Source organism: Chlorocebus sabaeus, chromosome 19, assembly GCF_047675955.1.
Source record: "Chlorocebus sabaeus isolate Y175 chromosome 19, mChlSab1.0.hap1, whole genome shotgun sequence".
Classification (NCBI taxonomy): domain Eukaryota; kingdom Metazoa; phylum Chordata; class Mammalia; order Primates; family Cercopithecidae; genus Chlorocebus; species Chlorocebus sabaeus.
Window position 1 is genome coordinate 28,287,671 of NC_132922.1, and position 27,823 is coordinate 28,315,493.

The window sequence follows — 27,823 nt, forward strand, 5'->3', positions numbered from 1 at the left end:
TTCTGGGTTCTCTAGGCAGCCACTTGCTGACATTCTTTAGGAGGGAAGGGAGCTGGGAGGAGCCAGGTGGGGCCTTTTTATGGGGGAGTCTTGCCTCATTGTGCTTCTCCCAGTACCTGCACCCCAGCGGTGCCATGTGGAACCCCCCTTCCCACAGAGCCCCAGGTCCCTTGAAGACCAGAGCCCATGGCTTCCCATCACCTTTAGGTGGGGCACAGCTCTTTTTGGTGTGCGAGACACTGGCCTGTACTCTAGGTCTTCTGTCTCACAGTCAAACCCAAGCTCTTCTCAAGGACTGGTCAGACCAGTGTGGGGTCTCCAGCAGCTTTGAAATATTTTGGTGAATGGGAAGTGGGGGCTTGACTGGCTCCCCAACTCTGGGGCAGGAGGAGGGAAGAGTGGAGGTCTCCTAGTGTGCCTGGGCCCCACAGGAGTGAGCTGTTGGCTCTCTGAGGGGTGGCTACTGCCTCTCCGGTTGACGTGCGCCTGCTATGGTGGATGCCCCCTGAGACACTGGTGACCAAAGGCTGGTCCTTCCCGGGTCCTCTGAGCCTCCTCCCTCAGCCTGACATGGCTGTCACTGCAGCCACCTGCTGGCCGCTCAGGCCCCTGGCCAGGCAGGACGTGTGTGTGGGGGGGTGGCACTTGAGTGTCCTCTTGTCAAACCCACCCACTGGCTCTGCAAGACCCTCCTTGAGCCCTGCAGGCCAACTGGCATGGGTGGGTGAGTGGCCGGCCCACCCTCAGCACCCTTTCCTGCCTTGTAGGGGCCCAAGAGATCATCAGCAAGGGTCTGATTTCCCCGCTGGTGTGGAAGCTGCAGGTGGAGCGGGAGGAGGAGTTCCAGGAGCTCATCCTGGACACACTGGTCCTCTGCCTGCGGGAGGATGCCACTGAGGCCCTGGGCAGCAACGTGGTGCTTGTCCTGAAGCAGAAGCTCCTCAGTGTCAACGAGAACATCCGCAGCAAGGCCGCTCATGCACTCCTTAATGTCAGGTGAGTCCTGGCCTAGGCTGGGTTTCTGCCAAGGCTGGGAGAAGGCACCTGAGCTGGGCTGGTCCAGAGCTCAAGGGCGGCCACCCTGGGCCTGCTTCCCCTTGCCTGCTTGTGTCTAGGGGCAGGAGGAAGCTGGGACGGAGGATGACCTTCTCCCCTAGGGTGACCACCATCCCTTTGGCCTGGGAGTGTCCTGTATCCCAGAAAACCCCTCAGGCTGGACAAAGCCAGACGATTGGCACCCCCTCCCTATGAGGAAGGCCAGCACAGGAGATGCACTGGTGATGATCATGACACCCAGCTGTCACTGAGTGCCTCCTGTGTGCCAGGCGTTGTCTACAAACCTCACATTTAGGCAACCCTCCAGGGAGGCGATGTCTGCCTTCACAGGTGAGAAATGGAGGCAGTGTCTTGTCTCTCATCCCAGGTCACACAAGATCACAGTCTACATCCTGGCCTGGAAACTGAGGGAGCACAAAGCCTCAAAGTTGCAGGGGTCGGGGTGCGGTGTGTGTTCTCACATTGGGCCCCTCTTCACAAGGATGGACTGGTCACCGACCCCCAGAGTCCCTGCCTTAGCTGTGGCTATGTCTCTTTAGTGGAGGCCCTCTTGCCTTCCCTGAGTCCTGGCTTCTCTTCTGAGAGTCTCACTAGAGGCCCAGGCCGGTATTTCTGCAAGTGGGGCTCCTGACCCAGGCCGCCGGGAGGTTTGTGAAAAAGCAGATTCCTGGACCCTGTCCCATCCCCGTCATTCTTAGGTCTGCTCAGAGGTCCCCTTTCTGTGTGACCACGAGAGTGGCTTGCCAGGAGAGAGCTCTCTCTCTGAAACTGTAACCTCCCCGCTGTCCCCTGTCCTCCCATGTCCGCTGTGAACACCATCCCTGCCGTTACTTTGTGTGTCATCCCCGAGGGGAGCTCCTGAGGACAGGGCTTTCCTCTGTTTCCTGCCCTAAACCCAGGGTTTACAGTGGTGGAGCTTTGGCCCCCAGTTGAGAATTATCTGGCCCTAAAGAACGCTGAGCTGGAGAAACCCAGCTTTTGTCTCAGTGTCTCGCTGTGTGAACGAATCGGGGAATCCCTGCATGTGGGGCCCAGGACTCTGCATCTTTGATCACGGGCCTCGGGGTTGAGTCCCACTGTCCTGAAAGCTCCACAGGCTCCCAAGGTCACAGCTAGTGGCTGGCCAACCCCATTTCTCAATCTGTTTCCCAGGGAACACCTGTGTCTTTGAGGTCATTAAGAGCTCTACAAAAATGAGGGTTCTTTGGTGGCTACATTTGGGAAAGGTTGATTAAGTGACACAGGGGTCTTTGCACTGTGACACTCCTGTGGGGCTTGTGAACAGTGTTTCCTGCCCCAGGGAACCCTTGCTTTTTAGGGGACAGAATTGACCCTCTCACAGGAAACTTTTAGGGAGTCATCATCCTCATTTCCACAACTTCATTCAGTGCCAGAGTAAGTGGCCTAAAAGTCACCTGGTCTGAGTCCTTAGCTGCAGTTGCCCAGTGCCTGGCAGCCACTGCTGTTGGGGGCAGCTTGACCCATCACTGGCAGCTCTGGTTCCTAGGCAAAGTCAAAACGGGTCTCCCTGTGGTTGACACCCCTGGCTCCTGCTCTTTCCCATTTTGGGGCCACGGAGAACGTGCCCTGTTTCTTTTCTGTGTGCTGGCTCAGAATGAGGCCCTGTCACTCCCTGGTCTTCACTCGCAGTGGGCCGCATTCACACCAGTCCTCCTCTGCAGCCCAGCATCCCCGCCTTGACCAGTCCTGGATCATGGGGACCAGTCCTTGGACTACCTGGGGTAGTCCCAACACAATTCTTTCTTTTGTGTTTCCCTGGAGCACTCCTGGGCCTTGCCCCTCTTCTCCCTTCCAAGCAGAGCCCCTCTCTGTTCCCTCTCTGCCCCAGCATATCTCGAGAGGGCAAGAAACAGGTGTGTAAGTTTGACGTCATCCCCATCCTGGTGCATCTACTGAAAGACCCGGTGGAGCATGTGAAGTCTAATGCCGCCGGGGCCCTGATGTTCGCCACAGTGATCACTGAAGGTGAGGCCACAGGGAGGGAGACCCCAGCAGGCTAGCAGCCATGATGAGCTTTCTGTGCTCAGGGGCCGGGTGTTGTTCCCCAAACGCCACACTTTGCAAAAAAAAAAAAAAAAAAAAAAAACAACCCTCCCCTTGGTCTATCACTGATGTCCTTTCAAGGTTGGGTCCGAGGCTCAGCCCTCCCTCTTCTCCCCAGCACAGTGGCCCCTCACCGGTCACTCACATTAGGACCTCTGTGCCTTCGCACCAGTCTGTTCCCTGGGCCTGGAATTCCCACCTCCCACCCAGGCCCCTCGTGAGCTGTGACCCAGGAGTTGATTAGTTTACCATCCATGATTCTGTTATCCTGAGGTCTAAGCAAATCCTGGAGCCCTGGACTCTATGGTGTTTATTCATCATAATTACTTTTTTAAACTGGGGGAGGGGGCAAATTCAGAATTGGGACTCCCAACCAGTCAGGCTTCCCCTCTAAGTCACCCAACCCTGGGCGAATGGAAGAACGCTGGGCTGTTTCCACACCTGGCAGACTGGGGCATGGCACTCCCAGGTCCCCTGAAAGTGTTTGACTTTCCCTCTGACCCCTACGCACCCACCAGCCTGGGGCCCTGTGCTTCCTTTGAGTTCCACAGAGGACCATCTGGGCTTGGAATTGCAATCAGCTTCCCAAAGACAGGTCCTCCCAGGCCCTCCACACCTGACCCTAATGCTGCTTGAGGTATGCAGATGGGAGAGGTTGGGTCCTTCTTGGAGTCCACAGCCCCTCCTTTTACTGGTATAGTCAGGATGCTGACTGCATGGTGGCAGGGGCTACCCCTGCGTGTTTATCTTGGGACAGCCTCAGCCCAGTGTCCGTCTCGGTCCAGGCTTCCTGCAGGAGTGCTTGGAGGGCCACGGGGCTCGAGACACAAGAGGCTGGGACCCAGGGAGATGAGGCCACTTATTCCCAAGCTGGCACTCCAGCTGAGGGTCTTGAAGCCCCTGCCACGTGCCAGACCCTGGGAGGCAGTGATGAGGGATGTGGAGGAGAAGCCCAGCATGGGTGGGGCACACACAGGTGCCAAGCCTCCTCTGGGAAGGGCTCGGAATCAACCCCAAGGACAATGGGAGTTGGCAGGGCCCAGGTTGAGAGGTTCCACCAGCAAAGGGGAGAGTCCGCTGGGAACTGCAGGAGTGTAGGGCCGGCAAGGACAGCAGGAAGGGGCAGTGAAGGGTTGAGGAGGGCATCTCCCGGGAACCGTGTGTATTTTGTGCAGAGTAGGTGCTCAAGAAATATCGGCAACATAAATGAACTATTGAGTTCCTTTTTTTTTTTTTTTTTTTTAAACGGAGTCTTGCTCTGTCGCCCAGGCTAGAGTGCAGTGGCACAGTCTCAGCTCACTGTAAGCTCCGCCTCCCAGGTTCACACCATTCTCCTGCCTCAGCCTCCCAGTAGCTGGGACTACAGGTGCCCACCACCACGCCCAGCTAATTTTTTTGCAATTTTAGTAGAGACGGGGTTTCACCGTGTGTGTGTGTTTTTTTTTGTTTTTTTTTTTTTTTTTTTTTTTTTTTTTTTTTTGAGGCAGAGTCTGGCTCTCTTGCCCAGGCTGGAGTGCAGTGGCCGGATCTCAGCTCACTGCAAGCTCCGCCTCCCGGGTTCATGCCATTCTCCTGCCTCAGCCTCCGGAGTAGCTGGGACTACAGGGGCCCGCCACCTCGCCCGGCTAGTTTTTTGTATTTTTTAGTAGAGACGAGGTTTCACTGTGTTAGCCAGGATGGTCTCGATCTCCTGACCTCGTGATCCGCCCCTCTCGGCCTCCCAAAGTGCTGGGATTACAGGCTTGAGCCACCGCGCCTGGCCAGTTTCACCGTGTTAGCCAGGATGGTCTCGATCTCCTGACCTCGTGATCTGCCCGCCTCAGCAAAGTGCTGGGATTACAGGTGTGAGCCACCGCGCCCAGCTGCGTTTGCTTTTTTTAAGAGCCAGGGTCTCAGTGTGTCACCCAGGTTGGAGTACAATGTCACAATCACTACAGCCTCAAACTCCCAGGCTCTAGTGATCCTCCCACCTCAGTCTCCTGAGTAACTGGGACTATAGGCACCTGTCACCACATCTGGCTAATTTTTAAATTTTTGTAGAGATGGAATCTCATTATGTTGCCCTGGCTGCTCTTGAACTCCCGGGCAGGATACAACTCCTGGGCTGAGATTAGCCGGTTGAGGCTGGAAAGGCAAGAGATGAAGGGGCCAGGCCCAGGCTGGACTCAGCCAAGGCGCAAGAGCCCTGAGGGTGAGGGCATGTTGGTGGGGCGTAAACCAGGCATAAACCCCTTGAGACTGCACAAGGAGGAGGGTCAGGAGAGGGCTAGGGTGAGGGGGTGAGAAGAGGGCCCCTTGGGCTGTTAGGAACGCCCTGTGTTGGTGGCCTGCAGGGAAGTATGCGGCCCTAGAGGCACAAGCCATCAGCCCGCTCCTGGAGCTGCTGCACTCCCCCATGACCGTAGCGCGCCTGAACGCCACCAAGGCCCTTACCATGCTGGCAGAGGCCCCCGAGGGCCGCAAGGTCCTGCAGGTGCACGTGCCCACTTTCCGTGCCATGGAGGTGGAGTCTCACGCAAAGCCTCAAGTGGCCGAAGCCTTACAGCGGGCAGCCCGGATTGCCGTCAGTGTCATCGAGTTCAAACCCTGAGCCCCTCATCCACTTCTGTGTGTGAATAAATGCGCTCAGTCTCTTTATCTCCGGTCCAAATGGCACTTTCTGTTCCTGGAGCACAGTCACATCTTCTCTCGGTCTCTTGCCAGGCCCAGAAGCACCAGGTCCTGGGTGGCACAGGCTGAACCCAGTGTGGGGGATGAGTGGGAAGTGACCTTGGAGTTGTGCTCTCTCCTGGGGCCAAGAGTCCCCCTCAGAAGGAAGAGAGCAGGGCTGAGCCCTCCAGGGACAAGGCTGGGGGCAGGGACTTGGGCTAGGGGAAGGAAGGAACCCAGATGGGCCAGGCACCACCCAGGTTTTAGAAGACTGAGTGACTGATCCCTGGGGTGTGGCTGGGTGTGGCTCTGCTCTGTCAGGTCTGCCCCTTGCCCACCCTGGGTGATGGGATGGAAGGTGATAGGTGAAACCCAATGCAGGTTCTTCATGGAGAGGGCTCCTCCAGGGACGAGTGCTCAGGACAGGGGTCAGTTCTGGTTTCCTCATGAACATCTTACCCTAAACAGCCGCATTATTCTCCAAAGCAAGGAAGTCACCCAAGCATGCCCCCAGGTTGGCCTGAAGCCCATCCCACCCTCCCTTCTCTTTCCCTTGGGTGTATGTGGCCCCCAGGGCAGCCCTCTTCTGCCTGTGCCTTCATCTGGGCTCCTTCCCTGCAGTGAAGGTGACAAGGAGGCTGGGAGCTTAGGCGAGGAGAGAGAGGTGGGCTGAGAGGTGGAGGAGGGGAGAAGCCAAGCTGCAGGGGGCTCTGGGGCATGGGGCTGAGGTTGGGGAATGACCAGGAGAGCTCCTTAATCTCCCTCTACTCATCTCTGCATGGTCTGGTGAGGCAATGGTTCTCCTTGTTTTGAGGGAGAAGCAGCTTGTCCTGGCCTCTGTTGGGGGAGCTGTCAGAGCAGAACTCAACTTCAGGGCTGGGCCCTGTCGTCTGGGGCTGAGCTGGAGCCTTACTCTTTCCCAGGAGCTTTTTGAAGCTCTCTGTCTCAAAGAAGGTTTCCTTCATTCACATCACCCCTTGGCAGTCATATTTCCTGTGAGGTGCCCACTCCTCCCAGAATAAACCTTTCAGCAAAACCAGAATCTCAAAGGGACCCCCTTCTTGCAGTCCTTTCAATGAGCCCCAGGGGCCCTCGCTTTCCCAGAAGAAACACAGGGAAGTTATTGTCTCTGGAATCATAGGATGAATCCAAGTAGGGCCTCTTGTTGTGGAAGGGATGGGCAGCTGGGCCCAGCTGGGGTTTCAGGCTCATTCCCATTCTCAAAAAAGGCACCCCTAAGCGGGCTGCATGCAGTGGCTCGTTCATGTAATTCCAGCACTTCCGGAGGCTGAGGCTAAGGCCAGGAGTTCAAGACCAGCCTGGTTGGCCGGGCACGGTGGCTCAAGCCTGTAATCCCAGCACTTTGGGAGGCCGAGACGGGTGGATCACAAGGTCAGGAGATCGAGACCATCCTGGCTAACATGGTGAAACCCCGTCTCTACTAAAAAAATACAAAAAACTAGCCGGGCGCCGTGGCGGGCGCCTGTAGTCCCAGCTACTCGGGAGGCTGAGGCAGGAGAATGGCGTGAACCCGGGAGGCGGAGCTTGCAGTGAGCTGAGATCCGGCCACAGCACGCCAACCTGGGCGACAGAGCGAGACTCCGTCTCAAAAAAAAAAAAAAAAAAAAAAAAAAAAAAGGCCAGCCTGGCCAACATAACAAAACCCCCTCTCTACTAAAAATACAAAAATTAGCTGGACGTGATGGCGCACGCCTGTATTCCCAGCTACTTGGGTGACCGATGCATGAGAATCACTTGAGCCTAGGAGGCAGAGGCTGCAGTGAGCTGAGATCATGCCACTGCACTCAAGCCTGGGTGACAGAGTAAGACTCTCTCAAAATAAAGCTTTAAAAAAGGCCCCCTAAGAGGAAATATTTTCTCCTTCAGGAAACATTTCCTCATGTCCATTTCCTCATGTTCCAGTCCTGCCTTAACACAGCAGGCTGGCTCTATCCCTACCACAGGCTCTGGCCAAGATTATCAAACTCCCTGCTGCAAGACCCTGTGCTCTTGGTATCCTCTGTAGAACTGTCTTTGTTTATATGGCTGGTGGTGCTGATACTTCTCATGCTTCTGTTCTAGGCCCTATCTTCTCCCACTTTCCCTGTGCAATCTCATCTGCCTGGCTTTGGGCCTTCTCTAACAGGTTCCCTTCTGAGCTGAGCCTGATCTCTCTCCCCTGTCTCCCCCAAATCTGGGTATACAGCCCCACCCTCTCTCCTGAGTTCTGAATTCTTATGTCCAACTTAACATCTACCCTTAAATGTCCCCAGGCAAGAATTAGTACCAATCTTTCACAAACTGTTCCAAAAAACAGAAGAGGAAGAAATACCTCCCAACTCATTCTATGAGTGTAATATTACCCTGATACCAAAACCAAAGATATCAGCTGGGCACAGTGGCTCATGCCTGTCATCCCAACATCTCCACAAAAAATACAAAAATTAGTCTGGTGTGGTGGTGCGTGCCTGTAGTCCCAGCTACTTGGGAGGCTGAGGCAGGAGAATCACCTGAGCATGGGAGATCAAGGCTGCAGTGACCCGAGATCACACCACTGCACTCCAGCCAAACAAACAAAAACCACTCAAAGATATTACAAGAAAACTGCAGACCAATATTTGTTATGATTATAGAAACAAAAACACAACAAAATATTAGCAAACCAAATTCAGCAACATATGAAAAGCATTATACAGCATGACCAACTGGGATTTACCCCAGGAATGCAAGGTTGGTTTAGCATATGAAAATCAGTCAACATAGTATAACATAGAATAAAGGACAAAAGTCACATAATCATCTTAATAGAACATTCCACAAAGTTCAACACCCATTCGTGATGAAAAACAAACTCTCACCAAACTAGGAAAAGAGGGTAGTTTCCTCAACATGATAAAGAATATCTGCAAAAACTCAGCTGATGTTATATTAACCTGATTGCTTTCCCCTGATATCAGAAACAAGACATCTCTATTCAGCATTGTACTGGAGGTTCTAGTTAGGCAGTTAGGCAAGAAAAAGAAAGAGCATACAGACTGCAAGTAAATAAGGGTAAACTCTCTATTCACAGATTACATGATTTTGTATAAAAAAACTCCCAAGGAAGTACACTTAAAAATGATTAGAACTAATGAATAAGTTCAACATGCTTTCAGGATATAAGATCAATATACAAAAATTAATTGTGTTCCCAAATACTAGCAATGAACCATTCAAAAACAAAATTGAGAAAACAGTTTCATTTACAATAACATCAAAAAGAATAAAATACTCAGAAATAAATTTAGCAAAAGGAATGCAAGATTTGTACACTGAAAACAAAATAGTGTTGAAAGATGTTAAAGACTTAAATATATGGAAAGACATCCCATGTTCATGGATTAGAAGGCTTAATATTATCAAGATGGCAATAAACATCTTCATGCAGCTCAAACTCTACATGTCAGAAATGAGTTCATCTTTTCCCCATACCTGCAGTTACTCCAGTGCAGCCTGTCTCTGGAATTGGTGCCCCCTTCATTCACCTGCTCTGGCCAGAGTCACCCCTGGCCTGTCCCTCCAAAGGTCTCCACCTCTGTACCTCTCTGCCACCAACTTGCCTGCTTTGCTCTAGCAGTGTCCTGGTGGGTGTTCCTGTCTCACTTTTATCTTCCCAGCAGCAGGAAGCAAATCTGATCCTATCACTTCCTTGCCTATGCTTCCAGGGACGTAGGGCCACAAAGCATACAAGGCCTGCTGGTCAGGCTTCCGACTCTCTCCCTCTCACTGTTCTCCATGCACATGCCATATCTCGGCATCCTCAAACACGCCTTGTACTCTTGCCACATGTCTTCCCACACATGTCCCTTCTGTTATCCAGCCAACTGATTCCCCCTTTCCCCGACTTTGAGGCTAGATGGAGGTTTCTGCTGGGTGCTCTTGCAGTGCACACATTGCACCCTGTGAAATGTGGCTAATTCTTGTCCCTCCACAAGGGTGGTTCTGTGGCTTGAATATGATAATGCACCTACCCTGTACCTGAAAACAGCAGGACACATGAAATGATGGCTATTGCTGTGATTGCTTGTTTTCTACCATACACCATATACTCCGGAGAGAAGTTCCCATGTGCTTTGTTCATGGTTATTTTCTTCGAGCTCGACACGGTGGTTGGCACATATTAGGCACTCAAAAGTGTCAGCTGAAGGATTAAAGAAAGGATGAGGGCTGCTCATGTGAATATACCTTCAGAGCGTGATTCCATGATGAAATAATTTCAAGGCACCTGGAACTTTTCCTAAAGACATAAATTATTTTGGACTGGTAATAAGAAAAGTGAAGGAAAGGTTTAGGGAACCCCTATGGAAACATGGCTCAGGAGTGTCCTCTGATAGCTCAAGTGGATCTAACCTATGGGGCCAGCTTCCAATAATGTCCCGATGCCAGGCAGGCTGTGAGTGTGACTGGGGAGAACTGGCCTGGAGGAAGTTTCCTCTTAATCTGCTCTTAAGCGATGCAGCACAACAGAAGCTAAACAGAGTTGAGTGGTGGGTAGGCCTGTTCTGTTAAAGCAGAGCCTACCTCAGTCCCACCAAGGTTCAGGCAGGGGCCAAAGCTTCCATCCCTGGCACCTGTTGCCCCATGGCCTGTGTGGTCATCAGTGCTGGAGAGATTCCTTTGCAGGGGTGGGGTGGGGCTTCCACAACTCGGCATCTTGGCCAGCAGGGCCATACCTTGGAAAATAAGGAGAGAACCAAGCAATGGAAGTTGGGTACACGAAAGAATTGGTGACAGTGAAGTAAACACAAGCAAAAATTCCAAATATATATAGAGATGAAAAGCCAAAATTAAATTTAAAGTGAAAGTGTTTATGCAGTGGAGCCATTTGGAGAAAATGACTCATTTTGTCAAGGAACAGATGTTCTCATTTGCATACTTTCTGTAATGGCGAATGGACTTTGCTCTGTCCTGCCACACAGCATGTGTGCACTGCTGCTGGTAGCCCTCGATGCATGACACCAAGGGAACATTTTTATTAATGTAATCCTTGGCCCCAGGCCCATGGGTCTCCCAGTAGGAAACACGTTGTCCCTGTTCATGATGAGCCTGGAGAAGCAGCAGCTCTGCCTCCTCCTGGACAGCCCCAGCCCAGCTGCTTCAGGCAAAGTAGATGAGGCCAAGGACCTAGAGCATGATCAGGATGATCCCGCTGATGCTCATGACTCTCCTCCAGTAGGGATTCTCTGACATGTTGCCCCACTCTGTACCTTCCATCTTCTTAGCAACCTCTACTTTCTCAATTGCCTCTCCCAGAGCCAGCACCTCTGCACCTTGCAACATGTCACCATGCTCCACCTCCTCAGTTGCCTTTGCTGGGGCCACTTTGGGACCCTCCTGTCTCCCGCCCACAGAACATGTCCCAGATCATCCAGGTGCAGCTCTTGGTCTCCTTGCCTACATCTAGAACAGAGGGAATAGGCAACGGTCAGGATGCAGGCAGGCCATGGCACAGGAGGGAAGCCTGTGTAGGAACTCACATCTCAGCCTCCACAAGTCCAGTGTGAAGACCCATGGGCTTACTCCTAATATGAAAGAACTGACCTCAGCATGCCCAGATCCCCCTAACTGTCTGGTGGAGGTGGTGTTACAAGAACATTACCCTCCCTGCAGTGCTGCAGTAACTGCTCACCCTTCTCTGTCCCTATAGGTCTAGAGCAGATGGTCACTGATCCTCGGAACATTTCCCCTCTATGCTCCAATCACTGCTCTTTGGAGGACAGAGGAAGCCCTTTGAGTCATGGAAATAGGCACCATTCTCTTTGGCAACCTCTTGGGGAGTGTCTTCTCAAGGCAACTCCCAGTTTCACTGCACTTGGTCCACAGTAAGGCTGTCCTGGGGCCCTCGAAGGCACATTTTTGGTGCTGTCAAGGATGAGGGCCTAGAAATCACAGGAAGGTTGCCATTTACTTCTCTAGGCCAAACTAGGGGAAACACCTATCTGAGGGGCTTGAACATCACCCAGATGTCCATGCAGCATGTGCTGGCCTGTCCCCTGGGGACTGCTCACCTGGCTTAGCACCATGGTCAGCTCCTGGGAGGCTGCTGGGCAGTTCCCATCTCTGCAGCAGAGGCTGAGGAGGAAGCAGAAATGAGGGAACTTATCAGACAGGGACAGAGGAGCCTCTGTTACAAGGGGAGGGGCAGGAACACAGATAGCCTATTTTGGGACTGAGAAGTCCTGAGCACCACACCCTTGCCTCTATTCTCAAATGCCCATTAATTATACTATTATCAGCTTCTGTGACCTAAGAGGTGTGGGAGCCAGTCTGGAAAAAGCAGCTGGTCATTCAACCCCATAGCCCAAAGGCACAAATGCCATCCCACACAGCAGTTAAATCAAGTTTAGCCTAAAGTTGCCTCCTTACATATTTTAATGTTGTCCTAAAAGTTTCTCTGTACATAATGAACTATAACCTAAGTGGAGGTGTAAACAGACTATAACCTACTCTTGTGCCAATCACTGAGTTTTGGCCAGTTAAAGGGGCCAGTTGTTCAAACCATGTTCACATAAGGCAAATGCTAGGCTGTACCCAACCTGGCCATTTCTTTACCCCACTTTTGTTTTCTGTATGTCACTTTCCTTTTCTGTTCATAATCTTCTTCCACTATGTGGTTGTACTGGAGTCTCCCTGAGCCTATTCTAGCTCAGGAGGCTGCCCGATCCATGAATTGTTCTTTGCTCAATTAAACTCTGTTAAATTTAATTTGTTTTTTAATTCATTTTTAATTTTTTTATTTCCATAGGTTATTGGGGGAACAGATGGTGTTTGGTTATATGAGTAAGTTCTTTAGCTGTGATTTGTGAGATTTTGGTGCACCCATCACCTGAGCAGTATACACTGCATTCAATTTGTGGTCTTCTTTCCCTCATCCCCTTCCCTACCTTTCCCACAGAGTCCCCAAAGTCCATTGTGTCATTCTTATGCCTTTGTATCTTCATAGTTTAGCTCCCACTTATGAGTGAGAACATACAATTTTGGTTTTCCATTCCTGAGTTACTTCACTTAGAATAACAGTCTCCATTCTCATTCACGTTGCTTGGAATGCCATTAATTTTTCCTTTTTATGGCTGAGTAGTATTGCATTGTATGTATATGCCACAGTTTCTTTATCTACTCATTGATTGATGGGCATTTGGGTTGGTTCCACATTTTTGCACTTGCGAATTGTGCTGCATAAACATGCATGTGGAAGTATGTTTTTTGTATAATAGCTGATTTTTCTCTGGGTACATATCCAGTAGTGGAATGGCTGGATCAAGTGGTAGTTCTACTTTTAGTTGTTTAAGGAATCTCCACACTGTTTTCCATAGTGGCTATACTAGTTTACATTCCCACCAGCAGTGTAGAAGTGTTCCCTGTTCACTGCATCCACACCAACATCTATTATTTTTTGATTTTTTTTATTACGGCCATTCTTGCAGGAGTAAGGTGGTCTCACATTGTGGTTTTGATTTGCATTTCCCTGATCATAGTGATGTTGAGCATTTTTTCATGTTTGTTGGCCATTTGTATACCTTCTTTTGAGAATTTTCTATTCATGTCCTTAGCTCACTTTTTGATGGGATTGTATTTTCTTGCAATTTGTTTGAGTTTGTTGTAGATTCTGGATACTGGTTCTTTGTCAGATGTATAGATCGTGAAGATTTTCTCCCAGTCTGTGAGTTGTCTGTTTACTCTGCTGACTGTTGCTTTTGCTGTGCAAAAGCTCTTTAGTTTAATTAAGTCCCAGCTATTTATCTTTGTTTTTATTGAATTTGCTTTTAGGTTCTTGGTCAAGAAATCCTTGCCTAAGCCAAGGTGTAGAAGGGGTTTTCTGATTTTATCTTCTAGAATTTTTATAGTTTCAGGTCTTAGATTTAAGTCCTTGATATATTTTGAGTTGATTTTTGTGTAAGGTGAGAGGCGAGGATCCAGTTTCATCTTCCTACATGTGGCTTGCCAATTATCCCAGAACTGTTTGTTGAATAGGGTGTCTTTTCCCCACTTTATGTATTTGTTTGCTTAGTCAAAGATAAGTGTTTGGGTTTATTTCTGGGTTCTCTATTCTGTTCCATTGGTCTATGTGCCTATTCTTATACCAGTGCCATGGTGTTTTGATGACTGTGACTTTATACTATAGTTTGAAATCAGGTAATGTGATGCCTCCAGATTTGTTCTTTTTGCTTAGTCTTGCTTTGGCTATGTGGGCTCTTTTTTTGGTTTCATATGAGTCTTAGGATTGTTTTTTCTAGTTCTATGAAGAATGATGGTAGTATTTTGATGGGAATTTCATTGAATTTGTAGATTGCTTTTGGCAGTATGGTCATTTTCACAATATTGATTCTACCCATCCATGAGCATGGAATGTGTTTCCATCTGTTTGTGTTGTCTATGATTTCTTTCAGCGCTGCTTTGTAGTTTTCCTTGTAGAGGTCTTTTACATCCTTGGCTAGGTATATTCCTAACTATTGTATTTGTTTGCAGCTGTTGTAAAATGGGTTGAGTTCTTGATTTGATTCTCAGCTTGGTTGCTGTTGGTGTATAGGAGAGCTACTGATGTGTGTACATTAATTTTGCATCCAGAAACTTTGCTGAATTCTTTTTTCAGTTCTAGGAGCTTTTTGGAGTAGTCTTTAGGGTTTTCTAGGTATACAGTCATATCATTAGCAAACAATGACAGTTTGACTTCCTCTTTGCTGATTTGGATGCCCTTTATTTCTTTCTCTTGTCTGATTGCTGTGGCTAGGACTCCCAGTACTATGTTGAAGAGAAGTGGTGAGAGTGGGCATCCTTGTCTTGTTCCAGTTCTCAGAGGGAATGTTTTCAACTTTTCCCCATTCAGTATTATGTTGGCTGTGGGTTTGTCATAGATGGCTTTTATTACATTGAAGTATGTCCCTTGCATGCTTATTTTGCTGAGAGTTTTAGTCATAAAGGGATAATAGATTTTGTCAAATGCTTTTTCTGCATCTATTGAGATAATCATGTGGTTTTTGTTTTTAACTCTGTTTATGTGGTGTATCACATTTATTGACTTGTGTATGTCAAATCATCCCTGCATCCCTCGTATGAAACCCGCTTGATCATGGTTAATTATCTTTTTGATATGTCATTGGATTCAGTTAGCTAGTATTTTGTTAAGGATTTTTGCATCTATGTTCATCAGGGATGTTGGTCTGTAGTTTTCTTTTTTGGTTATGTTCTTTCCTGGTTTTGGTATTAGTGTGAAACTGGCTTCATAAAATTATTTAGGGAGGATTCCCTCTTTATCTATCTTGTGGAATAGTGTCAATAGGATGGTACAAACTCTTCTTTAAATGTCTGATAGAATTCAGTTGTGAATCCATCTGGTCCCGGATGACTTTTTTGGGTTGGTAATTTTTTATTACCACTTCAGTCTCGCTGGTTGTTATTGGTCTGCTCATGCTATCTAATTCTTCCTGATTTAAGCTAGGAGGGTTGTATCATTCCAGGATTTATTCTTCTCCTCTAGGTTTTCTAGTTTATGTATGTAAAGGTGTTCATAGCAGCCTTGAATGATCTTTTGTATTTCTGTGGTGTCAGTTGTAATTTCTCCCATTTCATTTCTAATTGAGCTTATTTGGATTTTCTCTCTTCTTTTCTTGGTTAATCTTGCTAGTGGTCTGTCAATTTTATTTATCTTTTCAAAGAACCAGCTTTTGTTTCATTTACCTTTTGTGTATTTTTGTTTCAATTGTATTTAGTTCTGCTCTGATCTTGGTTATTTCCTTTCTTCTGCTGGGTTTGGGTTTGGTTTGTTTTTGTTTCTCTAGTTCCTGTGGTGTGACCTTAGATTGTCTGTGCTCTGAACTTAGATTGTCTGTGCTCTTTCAGATTTTTCAATGTAGACATTTAGGGCTATGAACTTTCCTCTTAGCACTGCCTTTGCTGTATCCCGGAGGTTTTAATAGGTTGTTCACTGTTGTCATTCAGTTCGAAGAATTTTTTAATTTCCACCTTGATTTCATTGTTGACCCAATGATCATTCAAGGGCAGGTTATTTAATTTCCATGTATTTGCATGACGTTGAAGATTCCTTTGGGAGGTGATTTCCAGTTTTATTCCTCTGTGGTCTGAGAGAGTGCTTGATATAATTTCAGTTTTCTTAAAGTTATTGAGGCTTGTTTTGTGGCCTATCACATGGTGTATCTTGAAGAAAGTTCATGTGCTGATGAATAGAATGAATATTCTGTAGTTGTTGGGTAGAATATTCTGTAAATATCTGTTAAGTCCATTTGTTCCAGGGTATAGTTTAAATCTATTGTTTTTGTTGGCTTTCTGTCTTGATGACCTGTCTAGTGCTGTTAGTGGAATATTGAAGTCCCCCACTATTATCGTGTTGCTGTCTGTCTCATTTCTTAGGTCTAGTAGTAATTGTTTTATAAATTTGGGAACTCCAGTGTTAGGTGCACATGTATTTAAGATTGTGATATTTTCCCATTGAGTAAAGCCTTTTATCATTATATAATGTCTCTCTTTGTCTTTTTAAACTGCTGTTGTGGCCAGGCGCGGTGGCTCAGGCCTGTAATCCCAGCACTTTGGGAGGCCAAGGCGGGCGGATCACGAGGTCAGGAGATCGAGACCATCCTGGCTAACACAGTGAAACCCCATCTCTACTAAAAAATACAAAAAACTAGCCGGGCGAGGTGGTAGGCGCCTGTAGTCCCAGCTACTCGGGAGGCTGAGGCAGGAGAATGGCGTAAACCCGGGAGGCGGAGCTTGCAGTGAGCTGAGATCCGGCCACTATACTCCAGCCTGGGCGACAGAGCGAGACTCCATCTCAAATAGATAAATAAATAAATAAATAAATAAACTGCTGTTGCTTTAAAGTTTGTTTTGTCTATTGGAGAATAGCTGCTCCTGCTTGCTTTTGGTGTCCATTTTCATGGAATGTCTTTTTCCACCCCTTTACCTTAAGTTTATGTGAATCCTTATGTGTTAGGTGAGTCTCTTGAAAGCCACAGATAGTCTATTGGTGAATTCTTACCCATTCTGTGATTCTGTATCTTTTAAGTGGAGCATTTAGGCCATTTAAATTCAACATTAGGTTTGAGATATGAGGTACTATTCCATTCATTGTGCTATTTGTTGCCTGCATACCTTGTCTTTTTGTGTTTTTTATTGGTATTTTTGTTTCATAGGTTCTATGAGATTTATGCTTTAAAGAGGTTTTATTTTGATGTGTTTCCAGGATTTGTTTCAAGATACAGAGCTCCTTTTAGCAGTTCTTGTAGTGCTGACTTGGTAGTGGCAAATTCTCTCAGCATTTGTTTGTCTGAAAAAGACTGTCTTTCCTTCATTTATGAAGCTTAGTTTCGCTGACACCTTTTTCAGGCAGATTGGGGATTTCTTCTTGGTTTAGATCCACTGCTGGTGAGCTAGTGTGATGTTTTTGGGGGTGTTAAAGAACTTGTTTTGTCATATTACCAGAATTGGTTTTCTAGTTCCTTCTCATTTGAGTAGGCTCTGTCAGAGGGAAGGTCTAGTGGTCAAGGCTGTTGTTCAGATTCTTTTGTCCCACCAAGTGTTCCCTTGATATAGTACTCTGCCCCTTTTCCTAGGGATGTGACTTCTTGAGAGCCGCACTGTAGTGATTCTTGTCTCCCTTCAGGATCTAGCCACCCAGCAGGTCTACCAGGTTCCTATCTAGTACTGGAGGTTGTCTGCACAGAGTTCTGTAATGTGAACCATCTGTGGGTCTCTCATTGTGGATAGCAGCACCTGCTCTGGTGGAGGTGCCAGTGGGGTCAGATGGACTCTGTGAGGGTCCTTAGTTTTGGTTGGTTAATGCACTATTTTTGTGCTGGTTGGCCTCCTGCCGGGAGGTGACGCTTTCAAGAGAGCATCAGCTGTGGTAGTATGGGGAGGATCAGGTGGTTGGTGGGGCTGTGGGGCCTTAGAACTCCAAAGAGTATATTCCCTTTGTCTTCAGCTACCAGGGTGGGTAACGAAGTACCATCAGGTAAGGGCAGGGCGAGACATATCTGAGCTCAGATTCTCCTTGGGCAGGTCTTGCTGTGGCTGCTGTGGGGGATGGGGGTTAGGTCAATGGAGTTATACTCCTAGGAGAATTATGGCTGCCTTTGCTGTATCATGCAGGTTGTCAGAGAAGTGGGGGAACACTGGAAGTCACAGGCCTCACCCAGCTTCCATGAAACCCAGAAGGCTGGTCTCACTCCCACCGTGCCCCACCCCACAACAGCACTGAGTCTGTTTCTAGGCAGTCTGAGAGCAGGGCTGAAAACTTGCCCCAGGCTACCAGCCCCCAAACTGTGAAAGCAAGTAAGGCTTTTGGTGCTTCCCTGCCTGTGGAGTCTGCACACTGGATGCACGCCCTCCCCCTGAGTTCTGGCCAGGAGACTTCCTGTTTGGTTGGAATTGTTACAAAGTTCAGCTGGAGGTTTCCTTCTCTCTGTGGCCTTTTCTTAGTTCCTCTGGCAACCCTCCCCAGGTAACCTTGTGAGACAAGTCAGAAATGACTTTGCTGGGAACCTAGAGAGCCCACAGAGCTTTTCCCACTGCTTTCCCTACCCCTGTATTTTACTCGGCTCTCTAAATTGACTCAGTTCCAAGTATTGTCAGAATCTTCTCCTGTGATCTAGACCTTCAGGTTCCCCAGTGAGGGTGGGTGTTCAGGGCCAGATAATCTCCCTTTCTCACTCCCACAGTTTGGGCACTCACAGTAATTGGGGTGTCTCCCAGGTCTTGGAGGAGCAATCCACTTCCTTAAGAGGGTCTGTGGGTTCTCTTGGCTTTCCTGAATTATTCTTGCAGTAGTTCTAGAGACGCCACACGCTGCTCTGGTCCGTTTGAGTGAAAGCTGCTGTCTAGTTCTGCCTCTGGTCTGCCTTGATCCTCAGGGAAAAAAACCATAAACTCTGTTAAATTTAATTTGGCTAAGGTTTTTCTTTTAACAGATGGTGTCAGAAGTGGGATCCAAGCTAGAACTACTAGTGACCCCCAGAAGTGCCAAGTGAGCAGCAAGTTACCCACTGTGCCTGTTGTTTCCATTGCTCTCTCACAGCAACTGGGGATCTTGGTAAGTTCTCCCTCAGATTCTGAGGCTCCACGGATTTGCGTTTTGAGCTCTCTGAGTTTTTTTGAGCAAATTTTCCATCAACACTGGGTTTGGAAGTTCTGACAGAAACTGAACTGGATCTACAATTGGATTGTATCTGGTAGTTAACTGGCTTGGATACAGTTAGGGGCCTCTTTTGTCTGATTGGGTCAGAAAGAAGCCAGCAGCAGATGGCAATATTGCAGAGGCTGTAAACTTTGGCTTTTGGAAGTCCACAGGGATTTTTGTGTTTTCTACTTCCTTTGTTTCTTTTTTCTTGTACACTTAGGTATGGAAAAAAATCACTGACATAGTTGCTTGAGGGGACCTGAGAGCCAAAGTCAATATTTGAGGTAAAAATGGGATCCTTTATTTCTAAAGAGCTAAGTACCTTCCGGCTAATATGTGTATCAGCATTAGGCCCTAGAAGTAGCAAAGGCTTACAGAAATGGCAACTTTTTTTTTTTTTTTTTTTTTTTTTTGAGACGGAGTCTCTCTCTATCACCCAGGCTGGAGTGCAGTGGTGCGATCTCGGCTGACTGCAAGCAATGCCTCCTGGGTTCACACCATTCTCCTGCCTCAGTCTCCCGAGTAGCTGGGACTACAGAAATGGCAAAATCTTACTAAAGATAATTTAAAGTTACAGTGAAATGTTCCAAATGAACAACCCTGCACTTGAAGAAGTGCATTTGAAAATGAGGTCTCTCAAATTAGTCTCATCTAGGGATGTCTATTGATATGCAGAAGCTTCTAAAAAGATTGAAATATTTTTATTTAAAGACATTATAAAAGGCAAATAAAAAGCTTAAGTTACTAATAGATAAGAAAAATTAAATCTGCTAACCTTTTGGCTTAGTTACTATGCTGCCCCAAAGGTGAAATGAAAGCTATCCTAGATAAAGTGTTTATAAAAGGTAGGCCCTCAGTTAAAATAGCCTTGCTTCTTTTTCAGATCTATTCATGCTAAGTCCAGGCATACAGAATGCTCTCTTTGCCCTATTCCTTAAGAGGCTCCACCCTGAATTTAGTAATTTTAGCTAAGAAACAGTAGCTAAGTTAAAAAGAACACCAACTGAACTAAAATACACCTTTCTGGAATTGAAGTGGCAATCTTAAAAGCCTTTTGTAAAAGAAATTTACATCTATAAAGGAAGCCTCCACTTGCAAGGAAGTCTGCCTATGTGCATTAGAAACTCTTACCATTGTTTTAAATTTACATAATAAGTCATGCCTTTGCTTAAGGTGCTTTTCTGGCCACTTTATCTTGATCAACTTTCACTTATGTACCATTTTTTCCCTTGATTTGAGCAAATGATGATACAATATTTATGCCTAAAATCTTAGCTCTGTGCTTATGAAATATAATTTTTTTTTGTTTCATGTAAGAGCTGTCCCTTTAGAAATGCAAATTTGTTGCCTAGTTAACAATTGCTTAGGGCAGTGAAACAGATAACTGGAAGACTGATTGTATGGGGGCAAGAAAAACTATTTGAAAGCTGGCAAATAAAAATCCTTGATGGAAGCTATAAGATCTGCTTTTGTGTGTTTGTATGTCTATATGTGTTACGTGTATGTGATAATATTTGATAAATAAAGCCGGTTTATTTTTGGTGAAATAGGAATGAGTTCACAATTATCTGTTAAACATAATTAGATACCTGCTTGATTTGACTGTGAACTTGTGTTTTTTTGGTTTAGAGCCTCTGGATTTGGGGATGTGAATAGGTGTCCATGATGAGGTCTGGAGACATGTTCTCAGTTCCTAGACCAGGAGCTACAAGTCAGAATCAAGCCAAATATAACCCTTATTCCCTGCTTTCCCTGCTTGCCTACTGGCTGTTTTGGGGAAGGGTTGGATCCTGTAGGCATAGTCTTTACAGCTGTCTTCTGTCCTGGCCTCTACACCTGGTATGTAAATTCAGGACTCGGACAGGTCCTGACCTTCGTAGTCCTCCTCGGTACTACCTGGTTACTTGAGACCCCAGATGACCTGGGGAAGATGTTATGAGAGCCACAGAAGGTCGTGCCATTTGCAGTGGGGAGGAGCCTGGCCTCTCTTCTTCCTGGGTGGTACCTGGGATTCAGTTTGTGAGGTGGGAAGCACACTAGCAGAACTCTGGCTTTGTGGAGAACCCCTGTTTATCTTTTTTCCCTTTCACTCAATAAACCCTGCCATCCTCATCCTTCAAATTGTCTATAAGCCTAATTTTTTGTGGCCGTGTGACAAGGACCTGCATCTTTAGCTGAACTAAGAGTCCTACAATAGTTAGGGAGGGTATAGTTTGCATTATAGTTTCAAAATTCTTTTTAGTAATTAAAAACCCTAAAGTCATGTTATGCCAAAGTAACAGATAATCACAAAATGTCTGAGTCATTTATAACTTAAAATACTGAAATATTAATTATCATTATTATTATTTTTTGAGACGGAGTCTCACTCTGTCACCCAGGCCAGAGTGCAATGCTGTGGTCTCAGCTCACTGCAACCTCCACTTCCTGGGTTCAAGCAATTCTCCCACCTCAGCCTCCTGAGTAGCTGGGATTACAGGCACGCACCACCATGCCTGGCTAATTTTTGTATTTTTAGTAGAGACAGGGTTTCACTATGTTGGCCAGGCTGGTCTCGAACTCCTGACCCCGTGATCTGCCTGCCTTGGCCTCCCAAAGTGCTGGGATTACAGGCGTGAGCCACTACACCTGGCCTTGTTTTTTTTAAACATAGCCAAGGCTGGATGATGGAAGCAGGACTGTCGGTGGCTTGGAGCCCACACTGTGGAGGGAGCCTGCTGGTGTTAAGACCCCAGCTCTACACTGACTGTTTATCTGTGGAACTGGGGGCAAATTGATTAACTGCTCAGTGCCTCAGTTTCCCTACCTCTAAAATGGGGGTAGTAATCATGCCTGTACATATAGGTATACTTCTGACAGTTCCTGGTGCATCATACTGAGAACAAGTTTCTTGCACTTTGTGGGCACCCAGGAAGCCAGTTTCCCCCCTCTCAGAAGAGAGCCATCAGCAGGCATCTGAGGGAGCCTGGAGCCCTGCATCCTGCAGGTGCCTTGGGACCTATGCCCAGGAGAAGCCGCTCCCCTGCCCCACAGCAGTCTACAGAGCACCCCCCTGGCCAGGTGTACACCTCTCTGTGCAAGTGTCAGGAGGGGGCCATTGACTCTCTGGGCTCTGACCTTCCCTGGCAGGACTGTAGGGAACCCAGAACCCAGCCTTCTCCCAGCCAGGCCCTTCCCTCCCTCCCCCAAACTCACAGCCTCCTCACCACTCTCTGCCTCAGATTCAGGACTAATCTCATTATGTCCTTTATCCCTGTTTGCGTCAGGGGCTGCAAGAAGCTCAGGTCACCCTGCCCCCATGGCCCTGAATACTCCTTTTCTGACCCCATCTGCTGAAACCTTTCCTCCGAGCCTTCTGGAGGCCCCAGGGCCTCAGCCTGTCCCTGGAACATCCTCTCCCTTCTTGCTCGGACTGAAACCTAGCTCTCCCCGAGACCTGCTTCCCCACTCTGGGCGTCCTCCTATGTGGGGCTGCTTTCCTCCCTCCCTGCCCCTCATGCCCTCACTGGAGTCAGACAGGTCCTTACAGACCATCTCCTGTGCCCGTTCTGAGGAGCCCTCTGGTTCCGAACCCCTGCACAGGCTCTGTAACCCCGTTCCCCCACCCTCCCCGGCACCACACCACCAGATTGCTCTTGTAGGGCATGACGTGGTCTCCATGTGTAGGAACCCGACTACCTGTCATCAAGCCTCATCTTTCTTCAGCCATCAGCATTTCCCTCGATCCTCACCACCTCCCCCTCCCTAAAACATTTCCAGGAAACAAAGCACTTCTGCTTTTCTGCCCCTGCACTGTCTCTTCCACATCACGTGGGGTGGCCCTCGCACCCCTTGTGTTTCCCTTATAGGCACCTCTGGGGGCCTACCGGTGCATCTTCTGTCCTCTCCCATGCCCATCCCACCAGCCCAGATGGTTCCACCTTGCTGTCCCATAGGTGCCTCTACCTGCCCTGAACACATGAGGTGTCTCAAGAAAAATGAATGCCCAGGCCCCTGCCTGGAGGGACATTTCTGTGGGGCAGAGGGGTGCTGAGTACTGCACACAGGACCCCCAGGGCTTTGGAACCTCCTCTCATCTGGTTGTGTTGGGGGGATGGGGATTCTGCCCCCTTGTGTCTCTGTGTCCTGATCTACCGTTTCCTCTTGGTTGCTGCATAAACTCCAGCAGAGCTGGTGGAGCCATGGAGGCAGGAGAGGGTTGTGTCACCACCTGGGACCCTGCCACAGGGGCCACACACTACCTTGGCCCACAGCTGGACACCAGGGTCTCAAAGGACTGAAAAGAGATCTGGTTGTTAGACTCCAACAAAAGATGGAATGTGACTGGGAAAGTGTAGGGATCAGGACCCTGGAGTTTGTTCTGGCTCCGGCACCTTGTGGTGTGTGACCTTGGCAAAGGGTGATGCACTGGTCTGGGGCTCAGTGTCCCTCAGCTGTGAGGCAGGGGTTGGAGGCAATGAGCTCAGAGCTCTTTCCCAGTCTGAGGGTGCAGGAAAGTGAACCTCTTCACATGGGGAGCAGCTGCCCATCACGCTGGGATCTACTTCTGATGGTGGTGCTGGGGGAAGCTCTGTCATGTGGATGCACAGGACAGGGCAGCCCCAGAGCTGCTTTCATTCCAGAGCCCTCTATGGGCATCAGAGACAGTGCTAGTTCAGTCCAGGAGAGCCAGCACCTGGGCCTAGAGCCTAGTTCAACTGTACCTTTGCAGATCCTAAGGGGGGCACTCCCTTTCCCTTCTGGTCTGTCATTTTTCCCTCTTCCTAAGAACATATGTGGGAACTTGGGGATGTAACAAAACCCAGCTGATTGTTGTGCTTTTGTTTTGTTTTGTTTTAAGGGTTGGGGCCGGGAGAATAGATAGATACACTGGAACCTGTTACCCCAGCCTCAGCAGAGGGAATTTGAAGCTCTGCCCCACACTGTCTCCTGCTAAACCACAGCAGGGATGTTTAGGAACCCTGCTGGGCTGTGCTGCCTTCCCAGCCTGAGCCCCACCTCTCAGACTAGAATGCTGGGACTCAAATTCTGCCGTGTTGATGACAGAGACTCGGCTTAGCCTTTAATTGCTTCCTGGTGATGCCATATGTGCACATTTTGCCTTCCCAAGGACACAATCAGCTTCCTGTGGATGAGGTCACTGGAAGAGCCAGGGCTAAGGGCCGCACAGTGCCTGTGGACTTCTGAGCTTGCGTGAGTCAGGGACAGAGTCATCCTTCCCTGACAGTGGTGAGCAGAGGTGCCATGCACCGTGGACCAGGGCCTGGCACGTTGTCGCTGACCCATAAACCCTCATTTTTATCTTCCTCTCCCCTTCCTCTTTCAGCAGCTACTTTCTTTTTTCTTTTCTTTTCTTTTTTAATTTGAGACAGAGTCTCCACCCAGGCTGGAGTGCCGTGGTGCAATCTCAGCTCACCGCAACCTCCGACTCCTGGATTCAAGCGATTCTCCTGCCTCAGCCTCCCGAGTAACTGGGACTACAGGCATGCGTCACCAAGCCCGGGTAATTTTTTTTTGTTGTTGTTGTATTTTTAGTAGAGACAGGGTTTCAACCATGTTAGCTAGGATGGCCTCGAACTCCTGACCTCGTGATCTGCCCACTTCGGCCTCCCAAAGTGCTGGGATTAGAGGCGTGAGCCACCGCGCCCGGCTTCAGCGGCTACTTTCTTTGTGTTCTCTAGAGCCAGGCAGGTAGGAAACACTCAAAAAATGTGTGGCTGACTAAACAAGAAGTGAGCAACATCAAGAAGTTGAGAGTAAGAGAACGGCGAAGAAGAATGCAGACAACGGACGAGACCCTGAGCCACAGGAAATACAAAGTCACCCGCCCCCAGCTTCTCAAAGTGCTAGGAGCAGGGAAGTCTCCTGTAGGTGTCACTGATGCAGGCGGCAATCACGTGGGGTGTGGGCATCCGGCTCCTTTCCCCATGTGCTTTCCCCTCTTCCAGCCGGGCTGTGTGTGCAAGAGTGGAATGAACCAAATGGAAAATGCTGAGTAGAAAAAGTGGGGTGGCCAGAGGGGAAATCCCCACGATGGAGCTGGGGGACCCTGGGGCTTGCAGTCTTACAAGTGCCAGGTTTTATCCAGACCCTGGGTGAAGTTGGTAGAAAGGTACAGGTCTTCGGTCCCCAGTCCCTTCTGCAGTCCTCCCTGAACTTCAGACCCTCTTGGTTGCTGGCTGAACCCTCAGGACCCTCCCTCCTGCTGCTTTCTGTTGGGGCCAAGTCCCTGTCCTGCTAAGTTGCCGAAGTAGGTGACTTTGTTACCGACGGAAGAGATCCGAGTTTCCCCAAGTTACTGGTGGCCTATCCATATGGGTCCATAGCAACTTCAGTCTGCCTTCTCAGAAGAAAGGATTTGACTGAGAGGCATAAGGCAGAAAGAGAGACTGAGGCAAGTTCCAGAACAGTAATGGAAGTTTATTTTAAAAGGCCTTAGAACAGGGAAGAAAGGAAGGGGTGCTTGGAAGAGACCGAAGGGGACATGTGAAGGTTAAAGAGAGAAGATCAAGTGCCCCATATAACCATGATCCTAGTACTTTTATAAACTCGCTTCTTTCCCATGATTCTTCCCTTAGGGTGGGCTTTCCGCATGCCCAGTGCTTTCCTTACCCTTTGGAATTGAGCATGTGCAGTGTGTTTAGGGAGTTATATGCAAGCCTGTCTGAGGCTTGCTTTCTTTTCCCGGTGGCATGTGCCCCCGGAAGATCATATTTCACCATTTTTGTCTCTTAACTTGCATGCCCAGGAAGTTGCTTCTCCCTGGGGCGTGCATTCAATTAACATTTTGATGTTAACAGGTGTGGAACATCAGGAAATGGCCTCTCTCTGGTGCTGTTGCGTTATTATTTTTAGAGAGGCAATGTGATAGCTGCTGAACCATCACCTGACATTTCTAGTGGGTAGGGGAGAGCCCTCTCCCGCCCTGTTCACACTTATCTAACTACCTGTAGCAACCTGGTGGAGCCAGCACGAGTTCTGGAGCCAGGTTGGGGCCCAGGCCTGTCACTTAGTAGTTTTGTTACCTTGGACACATTACTTAATTTCTCTGAACCCAGACTTTGTAATAAATATTCAAAACAGGGGTTACTGACACCTGCCTCCTGGGAGGTAAGAAACAGCTCATGAGGAGAAGGCTGTAGGCAGCTGCCCGCAACACCACCCCTTCCCCTTGCCATTGGCTTAATTCCCCCTGGGTGGGTAGCAGCTGGGATTGCCCTGATTGCATTAATTCATACTGAGGTTGGTGAACTTAATATTCCAAAGAAAATTTGCATTTTAAAAGCCAAACTTCTCTATCTAAATGAATACCTAATTGACAGATCACTGCAGAGCATTCGGTGACTTCAGCTTTGTTTCATTAAGCTGGGCCCTTCCAGGGTTACCCGCCTATTTCTAATTCACTCCAGTAGGCCACCCCCAGCCCTCCCCTTTCCAAAGAGAATGCAGGAATTCCCCCTTTTTTTTTTTTTTGAGATGGAGTTTCGCTCCTGTTGCCCAGGCTGGAGTGCAATGGCATGATCTCGGCTCACTGCAACCTCCGCCTCCCAGGTTCAAGCGATTCTCCTGCCTCAGCCTCCCGAGTAGCTGGGATTACAGGCACGTGCCACCATGCCTGGCTACTTTTGTATTTTTAGTAGAGACGGAGTTTCTCCATGTTAGCCAGGCTGGTCTCGAACTCCTGACCTCAGGTGATGCACCCGCCTCGGCCTCCCAAAGTGCTATTAGGGTCCACCCCAGAGCACCCTACCTGGCAGCACTTACTTGTTTATGAGGAGTTGGGTCTGTGAGTAAGGAGATCCCTCGCATGCTGAGACTGACCAGGAGCATCATCAAGATGAAGTAGAGGCGGTGCTGTCAGCTGCAGGTGAGCAAAGGGCCGTTGCTGTTCTCCATGCAGCTCGAGGGGCTGTAGGCCCTCTGGACCCCCAGTCGAAAGAAGCTAATCACCATCCCACAGGTCAGTCCCCAGAAGGCACCCTACCAAAGAGGAGCCCACCGGAGTCACCTGGCAGGAAGATGGGTGATGAGACAAACCATTTTCATCCTTGCTCCCCTGACTAGCTGAGTTCCAAATGTGTCCTAAATAACAGTTTTCCATCTGTCTATGTGACCTGCATCTCTCTGGTTGCTCAAGGTAAAACATCCTCTGGGAGCCATCCCTGGTTCCTTTCTATTCTGCCCTGCCACCAATCCATTGGTAAATCCTGTTGCTAGGCAGAGGATCCACAGGAACCATTGCTGGAGATGGGCAGAAGCCAGATTGGCATGCTGTCTGAAGCTGGGCAGGAGAGAGGGCTTGGAGAGTTCTCTAATACAGGAAAGTATGTGCAATGTGCCTGCAACTTCAGACCATGGGTAGCAGGAGAGCTACTGACTGGATCCTCCAGTTTTCTGTGGTGATAACGTTCCAATACCCTGAGGCTGGCGTCCCAGGTGGGAGGCAGAGTCCCATGACTGCCTGCCCTCTTGCTCGTGCCCTTCCCAGGGAATGCAAAGAGAGGCAGCTCTGGCATCCCTGAAGCCTAGTGCTCTCCTTCCACATGCATGGTGCTAAGCTGAGTTCTGCTGAGTTGGGTGGAGTGGGGAGCACTGGCAGGTTGGTTTAGAGAACTGAACACAAGGGAGGAAGCATCAGCTAGGTGGAGGAGTAAAAATATATTTCTGGCAAAGAAAACAGTCTCTGCCAATGAAGAAAGGCCAGAGAAGGTACAGGACAATTCAGCAATCAGCGCTGTGAGATGTTTGGAGTGGCTGAGACCTAGGGCTGTGCATGCAGAGGATGAGGCCAGAGAGGCAGGCAGGGCCAGATCACAGAGCCTCCGGTGCTGTGCTTTTGCGATGCCCAGCTATGCAGTGCTGTTAGGGGAAACAAGATTAAATACA

General features: G+C 48.7%; 1 protein-coding gene across 1 annotated transcript in view; it reads left to right on the forward strand.

The window, feature by feature from the left end:
• RSPH14 (radial spoke head 14 homolog) overlaps positions 1–5,813 on the forward strand; it is an 83,576-nt gene extending 77,763 nt beyond the window's left edge. The window contains exons 5-7 of the mRNA XM_007974874.3: positions 768–996; positions 2,906–3,042; positions 5,454–5,813. Coding sequence (XP_007973065.3) covers positions 768–996; positions 2,906–3,042; positions 5,454–5,710 — 623 coding nt within the window. The 3' untranslated portion in view covers positions 5,711–5,813. The remainder of the gene's footprint in view (positions 1–767; positions 997–2,905; positions 3,043–5,453) is intronic.
• The last annotated feature ends 22,010 nt before the right edge of the window (positions 5,814–27,823 follow it).